Source organism: Vanessa atalanta, chromosome 9 (assembly GCF_905147765.1).
Source record: "Vanessa atalanta chromosome 9, ilVanAtal1.2, whole genome shotgun sequence".
Lineage (NCBI taxonomy): Eukaryota > Metazoa > Arthropoda > Insecta > Lepidoptera > Nymphalidae > Vanessa > Vanessa atalanta.
In genome coordinates, this window is record NC_061879.1 from 113,141 (window position 1) to 125,152 (window position 12,012).

Sequence of the window (12,012 nt, forward strand, 5' to 3'; positions counted from 1 at the left end):
CTAAACTCCTCCAGCTCTTGACCTAAATCCGGAGTTCCTACGAGATACGCTAATTAAGACATACAATAGTGAATCAAGTTTCAGCGGACTGGAAGCGAGATGAATCGAATGAATTAGAAAAATTTCAATTCCAGACGAATGTAATGCTGCAGCTGATTTTGTTTAATTGATCGTTCTTAGCATTATAAAGCGCCAATATCTCGTTCTGTAAGGTATTCAATCAAAAAACCAATTATCGATAAAAATACTAAATTCTGTTATGAATAATGCAAAAACGACGGGCGCGGTGTGCGTAAGCGAACCGAAACTGCACTAATTTCGCGCGGATGTTATGTCGCACACTCTATAATCAAGGACGATGGCTACAGTCACAAAGCGCTCACTCTCGGCGTTCTCGAAGGAGGAGAAGTGCACGGGCTGCACGTAGTTGACGAGCGCGGAGATCTCGGCGGCCGCGTGCGTCTCGCGCGCCTCCTCCGCCGCGCCCTCCGCCTCCCCGCCGCCCTCCTCCTCGCTGGAGCTCTCGGACTCCGACGACGACGACGACTCCTTCGAGCCCTGGCGGACCAGCTGCGCCCACAGACCTTTTTATAGCAGAGTGGAACGGGGCCTCCCAGTCTCCCCCCGTCGTCGACGTGGGAGCCGACTGAAGGATTATTGTGAGCGAACCCATTTGTATGATATTACAAAACGAACTGCACCAATGTCAACGGTCATTGAATTTTAATAGAGGTCGATTGCTTGGTATCGATTTTGGTACTCGATGTGTTGCAGCGTCGTCTAGTGAGTTACGACACATAAAAGTGGTCAATATAGTAACTTTCTGTGTACCAACATTCACGGAGAGCGCCGGTTGGTGGCACAATATAAACGTTTCCATATCGTTATGCTTTCGAATATCTATATTAAACATAAATACAGTCATAATTTTGTATAGAAAAATAATATAGACAGAAAACAGAAACATATAGAAACATGTTTCAGGCCACACGGCACACCTGGAGCGGGAGGCGATGACAGTATGTACTCAATCACTTTTCCCTTCATTGCAGTCTCTCATCAAATAACATCAAGGATTCACATTTTCGTTCGCATGTTTGTAAGCAAAGCTCTCACCGGCCCGTGCGCAATCTCTCCGTTCCCCTGCGGCACTGCTTCGCTCTTATCGCCCTCTTCCACCACGGGCTCCTCTTTCTTGTGATGGTGATGATGTTTCTTCTTGTTTTTAATTATAATTTTGTTCTTGAGCATCGCTGGCGGCGGTAGCTCTCCTCCTATAAATAAAGTTATATGAATTAAGCTCTGTTTACTTACATTTTTGTTGAGCTATATAATATTTATATAGTTCAACAAAACTATACCTGTCGGGCATATCTTTGTTTACAATAAGTACTTTATTTTAAACCGAGAAATATAAAACTTAAAGTTATATGTACGAGGAGACATAGTGACGTCATATTGATATTATGGGTTGTGGACACCCCATACGCAACATGATTTTTGTCGGACAAGTTGACCACAATTAAATTTCATTTTAAAAAAAATCACAAAATATAAGTTGTATATACGGAGAGTCATAGTGGTCAACAATTCCAGAAATCGAGCATTCGAAAACGCAGCAGCGCTGAAACTTTTCGCGTTTGAAAAGATTCAGCTCAGCAGTTTAAATTTCTATGTGTCAAAACACAAGGTCCTTGTACTGGGGCCTAAAAGCCATATTTCAGAGGGACAATATTAAATGTACTACTTATATTTAGACTGGTTTCTGGTCACTATCAGAAAGCTTATATACCGGTCAACTCCCCTAATGTATGTTTATCTATCACGTGTTATAAATGCATAAATATTTTACCTTGAAGGAAAGACGATTTCATTTGTCTGAAGAACGTACGTACGCGTAGACGCTGAAGGCTGGCACGCTTCATAAGTGCATAATCACAACCTATTTGCGTACCGTTTCATAAAACTATTTATGGAAAGTAAGGCGACGCTTCTTTACGGCTAAGTTGCGAAGAAAGTGCATTTCTTTTAATGTGCATTGTACTCTCCACGCTCTATTTAACGCTGCGGTGACACACGTGAGAATCACTTGCATATCATGACATACGCTTCACCGTATACGTACCGAATGCATGTATACACATACCTATTACGTAATCGATACAATACTTGTTTTATTTAACGTATACTACTATGAGAATAAACTAGCGATTTATATAGTTTTGTTACTATAGCCGAGCTAAACGTAGACTTACGGCCGTTTTCAATAGCTTATCTATCCCTAACTCCAGTAACTAAAGAAAAGCAAATCTGTTCTTTTGCTCGTACTCTCTTTTCAATAACCTATCATCTGTCATCTAGTCATCTGTCACCGGGAGGACGGATAGCTAACTTGAGATAGGAACGTTCATACAAATCGTGCTTACGAGCATTTCAAAAACAGTTTCAAGTTACTCTCGGATAGAAGAAGCTATCTCTAGTAACGTCATTCGCTTATCTGTCAAAATCTGCCGATAACTTTAGTTTTTCGCAAATAAAGTCTGTATAATTTGTATTAATTATGGAATTAAACAGTGATGAGGAATTATTTCGAATATTAGATTATGATGCAGACAATGATAGTGATACCGACAGCGTACGGCCACAGAAAGTGTAAAAGCCTCTTGCGAAATTTATGTCTAAATTAAATCATTCCGAATTTGCATATAGATCTAGACTGAACGACTTGCGTAAATGTATTTAAAAATCTAATACAACCCTATTTGAGTGTAACAGATTAAAAAGTTTTGTCATACTAATTTCCTTACACTTATGTAGGTAACTTATATCAGAATTCAATAATATTTTAACTTTTTCAGAAGTCATAGTATATTCATATCATCGTCAGATATTTTAGCAAAACAAACTGCCGAAAAGCAAAGTAAATCAAACGAAACTAATCTATTTATGTAATACTTTATTTGTATTTTATTGCTGAATTACTGGTTTAAAATAAGAAAAAAATATATATGTGTTACTATTCTCTACATATTATTATATGTATTTAAAAAGGTAAACTAAAGATAAAATAAGTTAATTGAGATACGATGCACACTATTACCTCACCTCGACTAAAATACTCAGCCACATAATTTACGAGACTTACGGGAAAATTAAATTATTACGGATGAAGTCGCGGGGACTTAGGTAATAATAAACACATAAAAATTTACTTAATAGAAAAACATATATAACTTTTGAAGGAATCGATGACAACAGCTCATCGGAGAGTCAAAACTGGAGGTATGGGTATAATAGTACATACATTGTACTTAAATAAATCGCTCTCTAAAACTATCTAAACAATTATCCGATTAAACTCATTAAACTTTCGACTTTGGCGAAGTTTATTTGATTTAAATCAAAAATAGGATTAGACACTTTGAAATGTTAATTTAATTCTCGTATTAGATTTGTTTTACGTAAACGATTGTAAATTCAATTCAATTCCACAAATGATAAAATATGCAAATCAAACTTCGTTACGGGAGACGGTTATTTTGAAACTTTGTGCTTCGTAAACAAGAATTTATTGGAAGCTCTTTCAAATTAACACCTCAATTATATGGTTTTAACGTAAATTTTGTTTGTTAAATACAAACAAATAATTAATCATTTAGCATTCAACAAAAATTTTAATTTTGAGTGCTCAGAAATCAAATATTTGGTTAATATTTTGCGGTCAGTTAAACCTTGCATGCCAGCGACCTGCCCCACCATCATACGAGGAGCGCATTCATTGCTAGAAAAAAACTCTACTGTACCAACTATAAATACCAATATACAATAATATGATATTTAATTAAGAATTTACAATGTCATAAATATGTTAGCCAATTTCCACCTAGTCATAAATATCAACTCTATCTAACAATTTGATACTAGAAAGAAACTCATAAACACGTAGCTGTTAAAACAAATCAAACTGTCCCTGTTTACACGAGACGACCCGCGACACGCGACACTCGACACTCGACCCTCGCAGGCCGTCTCCGATGACTCACCGCTTGATCAAACGCCAGCAGACGCACGTTTCGAAGAAAATGAGCCGTAATGGCGTTAAGACGAGATTGATTTCTATTATTGGAAACGTCGCACCTTTACCGCTCCCGACTCTAATTAAAGTCTATGTACCGCGGGAAAGGTCAAGTGTGGAGTCAGGCCGTCTAACGGATTATTCAATTCTGAATTCGATATACTATACAATATTACATCAGTTCATTGGATTTCAAAAAAATAATTAATTCCACAATTTTTTTAGCATAATTAATTAATTAATATTTACCAAATTTTGAGATATATTCATAACTTAAAAAGACTCCGTGAGTTTTTTTACTCAAAGTCTGTAACTTTAAGACTATCATTGAAATTTCAAGATTTTACATAATCAAATTACAGATCTCTGTCTGAATTTATATGTTTTATTTTATATAGGTTTGGCTTTCTTTCATTTTATTTTTATAAACAGTTAACTCGGGCGATTGAATATTGATATTAAATGACCAACTACACTTAATTTTATATTTTAAAATAAAATAAACAAATGTTTAAACAATTTTAAATCATAAAAAAACTCATGTTTCGTGAGTAAAACATTAAAGTTTTATTTTGAATAAAGATAGCGTAATATAAGATTTGTTTTAATGAATTGAAAATTTTTGGCAAACTACCGTAACAATATATAATAACTAAAGCTATTGACGCCACGGTATGCATTGAACATAAATTTGAAAGAACTTGTGTTTAGAAAAGTCCAAGTCAAAACAAACAGCGTCTCGCTGCATGTGTAGAATACAATAAATTTATTTATAATATTTATACATTAAATATTGTTATTGTATTGCGGGAGAAAGCTAAAGGTTACATTTGGGTTACATTTAAGAGGTATTAACATTTTATTCAAAAAACTAATAAAAAAATAAATAGTTTATGCGAATTTCTTGTTCAAATAGATGCTTTCTAGAAAATAATAAACCTTCCAATTGTAGTGTAGTATTTATGTTATAATATTATTATACATCAGCATTAATTCATGAACTCGGTCGATGTTTTTCTCGCATATCGATAAAAATAAAAATGTACTTTATTGAAGTAGGCTCTTGCGAGCGCTCTAGAGTCGTCCTTTTACAGGATTAAATTACACTTAACACTCCGGAACCGACGGCAGCTTTGTTTGAGCAGCTATTAAAAAAGTATTTCTATATTTAAAAATAAATTTGCCTTGTCTATGACCGTATAGAATTAAAATTCCATATTGAGCTTTAAATTATGTCCTAAGATTTTTCCACGACGCGACGGCTAAATTTCTTAGACAATTGTGCAGGAGGTATCTTGGTCTAAGACCAGATGAAGACTCTATTCTTTCACACTGACAGTCGCTTTGACCGGAAATTGATCAGACACAGGACCAAAGGTATAAGGCGCTTTCTGTGACAGAAGAGTGTAACGCAGAAAACTTTTAAGCTCCTCTTACCTCACCAATGTCCTTGGTATAAAACACAATACAATTTCCAATATATAGATACAGCAGCCACAAAAGTTAACCACTAGCCCAACGAGGCAGGACGATTTAATTCAGGTTTTATTAAATAAGCAACGAAGTATAAAAGTTCGTAATAATTCCTACAGAACGTAGTAGCGAGCAATAAACAAACATAATAGCCCCATTCTCTTATCGAAACCGACACGTGATTGAAGCACCTCGGCGCACGCACGGAGCGCCCGCACGCGCCCTGCACAACCGTAACGCACGTTACGTGCGTAACGCGCAACTTGGTTAATTCCAGTCGTAGTTCATATTTAATTAGTTTAAACAATAAATCAAATAACGCTTAGAAATCATTTATATTGTTATACCTACATAACGAGGCATAATAATTACAGAATATTATTAAAATCTTACCTGGTTCGAGTGGATGAGAATCTAGTGCTTTGTCGAGAAGCATTTCTCCGAATATATCTCTACAGTAATTGGCAATTTTGGCCTGCTGGCGCGGGTTGCAGTGGTTCTCGAAGCTCAGTATTACGGGATAGTCGGAGGTCTTGAACGCACTCTCGGCTATCGCTTCCAAGACTTCTTTGGCGCTGATCTCTGGGACGAATGTGTAGCCATGAACAATGACGGGTTCTTCTGTTCTGCCATTCCAAAAGTCCAGCTCCACGCACCTGGCAATATTATTCTTTAATATAATTATATATCTATAAAAAGTTTTTTATTTAACATTACTGAAAAATAATTGTCTCGTCTTCATCGTATATAAAAAGTACCTGAAGACGTCTGATTGTGATAGCTATCGACGATTTCTTTTTACTGTTTTGAATAATTTGACATTCAAATGAAAGCACTACACACTGAACAAGCGCTCATTTTCGGAGCTCATCGGTCCGGCGCTAAAACATGTTTGATATTACTTTATGTTACAAAAGATGCCGTTCCATTTCTCAGCTCGCTACATGCAACGGGCGACGTAGAAATTATATTAAAACATATTTTATAACACTATGTAACTCTGTCTGTCTGCTTGTCTGTTGCTCTTTCACGGTAAAGCCACTGAACCTAACTTGATGAAATTCAGTTCGGTGATGAATTAAGCTCGAACTCCAAGGAAGAACAGGCAATTTTTTTATACTTAACACCTGACGACCAACCCCTAAAATACGAGCGAAACCGCGGACGACCACATGTGTTTTATCATATTATATTTATAAAAGTTGAAATGTAAAAGAGTATTTGTTTTTATAAAATTTGATTTTTCAGATTTAAATAAATTACATTGACATTAATATCACTTCTCACATTATTTTGTTTATCGACTCGGTTTTTCAAGAACAGTCCCAAAGAATATGGCATTTCTAAAAATTCTGAAAAATAAATCTGATTTTCGCAAGTACATCGATCGTAAATAGAACAACTTTTAGAAGTCATTTCAAAAAAGCATTGCTTCTTTGAAAATGTAAAAGAGTAAAATTCAACCCACATTCACCCAATTCGCTGTCACTAAAGCAACATGTCAGATGCAGTCGTGCTCCGTGGTACGATAAACGAGAAAATCTCCGCGGCATCTAAACTACTGTTCCAAATCAAATATCGAAAAGTCATGAAATAGACATTCGAGTTCCCCATTCGAACGCCAACAAGCTCCGAGCTACGACTGTTGACAACTTGTAAGTACCAGCTTGTGTTAGGAACATCCAATTGTAACATTTTAATTAAAATCCTTTAGATTGACGTTACTTGTGTCTAAATGAAACAAATGCCTGTGCCGCGCAGACATCGTCAAAGCTGAGACATTATGATAATTTAAATTTAAAGATTTCTCGCAAAATATACATAGACATTTTTCTACCAATACCTACCTTATAATATTTTATTTTACTACTCTATACATTTGGTACATACGAGTATAATGAATTATTTGCAAAAAAGTAGTAAGTTTGCAACCGGATATAACTGTATCAGTTACTACTTGTGAGCACGCTTTGCACGCGGATAAAGCAGCTCGGAAGCGCTTTTTTTGCTGGCTTGCATTATAACATTACTTACTACAGGCAGATATGATAAAGTAGCATTCCAATGGTGAAAAAAATATTAAAAGTATCGGTTCCAGGGTTTATCGAGTTCAAACAAATCTTTTCTCTTTATAATATTAGCAGATGTGTTGTGGTGCAACAAAGTGTGTGTCACTTCCGGGAGAACTATAACGAATGATCGTTTCAAACAGCCTGATAAACGTTAAACAAGATTGATCACACATTTGATAAGATACGGGTTAATTAATAATTGCGCCCCTTTTTGCGCGGTCACACTACAGTCAGCTGATTATTTTAAGCATATCCCACATCTATTCGTGGCGCAAGTATGCCACGTTTAAGCTAACAACTTAAAAAAGGTATATTTAAATAGTTACAATACCTAATCAAATACTACAATTGTGTTAATTCTTTCAAAAGGTTTTGGTTCGCCTTATTTGCCAACGCAGCTCACCCAACAGTTTTCTTCCTATTAATAAAGGTTATATTCCAATATTTTCTTAATTTCAAATGAATGTCGACAAAATACTAAAGAAACACATTCTGTAGTATTATGAGAAAACTCGGTCTAAAAACGATAAGAGACATCTTCAAGATCGTTTGCCGACAAACCCTCTAAAATGTGTTCCCGTCAAAAGCAAATTTCATAAAACTCTCTCACATATGACATTCCTCTGCCGTAATAACGAGCACAAAAGAGAATACGAGGTCGAGGCTAACCATCGAGAGCTAATATCCCGAAATCAAAAAAACGTTACGAAAGCAATAAATATCGGCGGTAACCGATAAAAATAATATCGGACAAGCAGTTAACGCTCGCATAAAAACCGATTCAATAAAGCGAGCCCGTGTTTATGTTTACATCGCCGTCGCCGTCGTCCGGCGCGCCGCGGTAACGCGTATTTATATTAATACGTTACAGCATTAAAATCGCATTATATTCGTTTGGAGATCTCGTTCGTTACAAAATGAAAAGATAACGGCTCTGATAACGGATGCGATGCGACTGCGAACACGTGACCATGCGCACAAACTCGATAGTTAATATTATAAGAAGCAGGATTCACGTAAACCACTGATCAGATCGATATGTAAGCACATCGTAATCGTATCGTGACTATTCTGCAATTAGAGTTGTGCTCTATCCGCAGGGTAGTTCATAGTCGAAAGAAGTCGGACAAAGGCTTTAAATTAAGTTAAATATTTAGTTTCCTTTTTATTTATTTTTAAAACACGCGAAGCCAACTTAGGTTGCCAAACATCGGATCGAACAAGTAAGGAAATAGTGTCTGTGTTAGTGAACACACTTGAGCCGGTCGTCCCGTGACTGCCACAGTTTTTTGGCTACCTTTTTTATTTTACTTATTCAAGTCTCAAACACAATTCTTGCGTTTAGACAAACGGGGAAAATTAACGTCAATTTGTAAAACCTCATTAAAATAAATGACATTCAATTTAGAATAAAAACGACGACTCACTTTTTGGAGATTTTTTGTTATAATAGGATACTTAAATGATACATTCAAAACATTTAAGACCCATTACTTTTATCTTAAAAGCCCTAACAACTGCGAAATTATATCTCAACAATAATTCCACCGGCTCACTCATCATACAGATCGAACACAGCAAGACAGCGTTGATATTTGCTGGTAGAGCAAATGGCGAGTGGATATCAGCACAGGCCCGCCTACGTGAGCTCTAATGCCATTACACTCAAACATGCCATAAAAATCAACGGCACACAAATTGAAACTAATAAAATGTTCGATCCGTACAGACAGACGCCGATATAAATACGAACTTGATATTTCTTGTCTAAACGTTTGAGTCGTTAAAAAGGACATGATTTAACAGTAATTTATTGAAGCAATGTTTGGAAAATTGGGAGCCGGCGTATGAAACCTTCGAAACAGCTGATTACGGGCGACCTCGCCGGCTTGTAATCGTAACAAAATTATCTTATGTGTTACGTCTTGATTGTTAACTTTTAAAGGACGCATTTGATCAATAGTCGTTCGTGCGCACTTGCAGGATAGTCCTTCATATAATGTGTTCAAAAACGTTATTTGTGATTGCTATTTAATGTATAGGTGGATACAAATCCTATCTCTAGGTCAAACAAAATGTCATACACCTATATATACATAAACGTACAACTGCCTGGATAAATACAGCCCACTCATCATATATTGAAACAAAAAACAGCAATATTTAGAATTCTTATGTTCCTGTTCAAAAAGTTAATGAACCAATATACGAGTAACTACGGGTACAAGGAACTTAACATCTGAGTTCCTAAGGTTGGTGGCGCATCGACTATTCCGAGAAGGGTAATATTTACAACGGTGCCATGTCCACACGCGGTGGTGACCGTTTACCATCAAGTGGGCCATTTGCTCAAGTGCCAAACAGTAAACGAATCCTTACCTCACATGACCATTCTGCGTCTACGATATATGGAATAAGGTAATTACCTGCAACCCGCTAGAAGTCCCTGCCTGTAAATCTCCACACTCGACTTCCCCGTGATCTGGTGGCCCGTGAGGTACGTGTTGTGCGAGCTGTTGATGAAGTAGTGCGCGAGCGGCTGGTCCATGTCGTCACACAGGTCCAGTTTGTTCGGAGCCACTATTGGATTATCTTCCGACATTAGAAACCTATAAGCATTTACCTTGTTAGGAAGTGACCTTACGTTATAGACGGAGATGTGTTTAAAGTTACTTTGCATGCAGGTGCAAGTCGAGTAGCTTTCACGTGAAATTGAATCAAAATATACTTTATTCAAATACACTCTTACAAGCTCTTTCGAGTCGTTATTTTACAAGATTATACTGAGCTAAACTTCCATCGGTTCAGGTATAAATTGTGCCGAGAACCGACAGAAAACTCAGCAGTTACTCGTTTCACCAATAAATACTTAATTCACGGCGGTGAGAAATACGTGAGAAACGCTGTGTTTGCATAATTTTACCGATAAGCCTCAAAAGTACTCGAGGGTTGAGGTTTTTCCATCATACTACTCCGATGCGGAATATAATCTCGGGTTAAAATTCACGTATGGTTCTCACTTCTTTCACTTCACGTATGTGAGAAGATAAGACGTGACAGCGTAACAAACACACTCGCTTTTGCGTTTATATACACGGCGTTAATGTAGCTCAATATAGCTCAACGGCGTACGAGATGCCTAAGTTGTGTTGTACAAGACGCATTCGATATGACCCCTTTGGCTGTCGTCGTCTCCCCGTAGCTCAAACTCAATACCCATTTGTAGGGAAAACAGGATAACAGGAATACATTGAACTATTCAAAACAACATTACGCGCTAGTAGTCTAAAGATAATCAACAGTAGGTTTCCTTCTTGAATTATGAATTATGTTCGTAACTGACACGCCACGACTACTATTGATTGACCGCAGCTAATTGATGTCACTGATACAGTTGACATCAATTAATATATCAATTGTAATTAAATCCGGAGCACTGAGCTCTTAAGGACTATAATAAATAACTTAACGTTACCGTGACATTTAAATCTGATTCTTTTAAAACGCATTAGCATTAGCAGCCTGTAAATTTTCCCACTGCTGGGCTAAAGGCCTCCTCTCCCTTTGAGGAGAAGGTTTGGAGCATATTCCACCACGCTGATCCAATGCGGGTTGGCGGAATACACATGTGGCAGAATTTCATGAAATTAGACACATGCAGGTTTCCTCACGATGTTTTCCTTCACCGCCGAGCACGAGATGAATTATAAACACAAATTAAGCACATGAAAATTCAGTGGTGCCTGCCTGGGTTTGAACCCGAAATCATCGGTTAAGATGCACGCGTTCTAACCACTGGGCTATCACGGCTCATCTGGGCCATCTCGGCTCTTTTAAAACGATTAATGGTTATTCTTTAAAAAAAGGCAGGACAAGATGTAACATGTTACATACTATCTTACTATTAGTCTTGTAACATGACAATATATGAAATATACGTAGAGCATATAACGCAATAAACACCGCGGCTAGCCGTCTCCCTGTAAACAAACGCAAGCAAGGAGCACATAAACAATCCGGGTCGATGGTGTTTACGACTTTAATGTTATCAGAATTAAAAACACTATAGGGCACGTTTTAGTGATACTAACCCATCTTCGTACGATTAAGATTTAATGTCATTTCTTGAAGACATTACCATTAACTATCTTATTCTCGGTGCGTCTGTCCAATTTACGCCCCGACTCTATTCGGGCAGTTATTTCTTTATTTTAATAAACCTGTTGCTTGAGACATTTACGAATCGTCTAAATAATGCAGAAAAAAAATATATAGATTCCGCAAATATGAAATTTTTAATTAACAAAAGTACCGAATAAAAAGTAAAAGATAACCTTGAAAAAAAAATTAATTGTTTAATATATTTATAAAACAATTAGTTTTATAAATGAG

At 36.7% G+C, this 12,012-nt stretch overlaps 1 protein-coding gene across 1 annotated transcript in view; it reads right to left on the reverse strand.

Moving 5' to 3' along the window:
• Positions 1 to 12,012, reverse strand: part of LOC125066301 (1-phosphatidylinositol 4,5-bisphosphate phosphodiesterase classes I and II) — a 72,143-nt gene that overhangs the window by 11,601 nt on the left and 48,530 nt on the right. Inside the window, exons 7-10 of the mRNA XM_047674335.1 lie at positions 10,047 to 10,229; positions 5,942 to 6,204; positions 1,117 to 1,274; positions 384 to 570 (exon numbers count right to left, since the gene is read on the reverse strand). Coding sequence (XP_047530291.1) covers positions 384 to 570; positions 1,117 to 1,274; positions 5,942 to 6,204; positions 10,047 to 10,229 — 791 coding nt within the window. The remainder of the gene's footprint in view (positions 1 to 383; positions 571 to 1,116; positions 1,275 to 5,941; positions 6,205 to 10,046; positions 10,230 to 12,012) is intronic.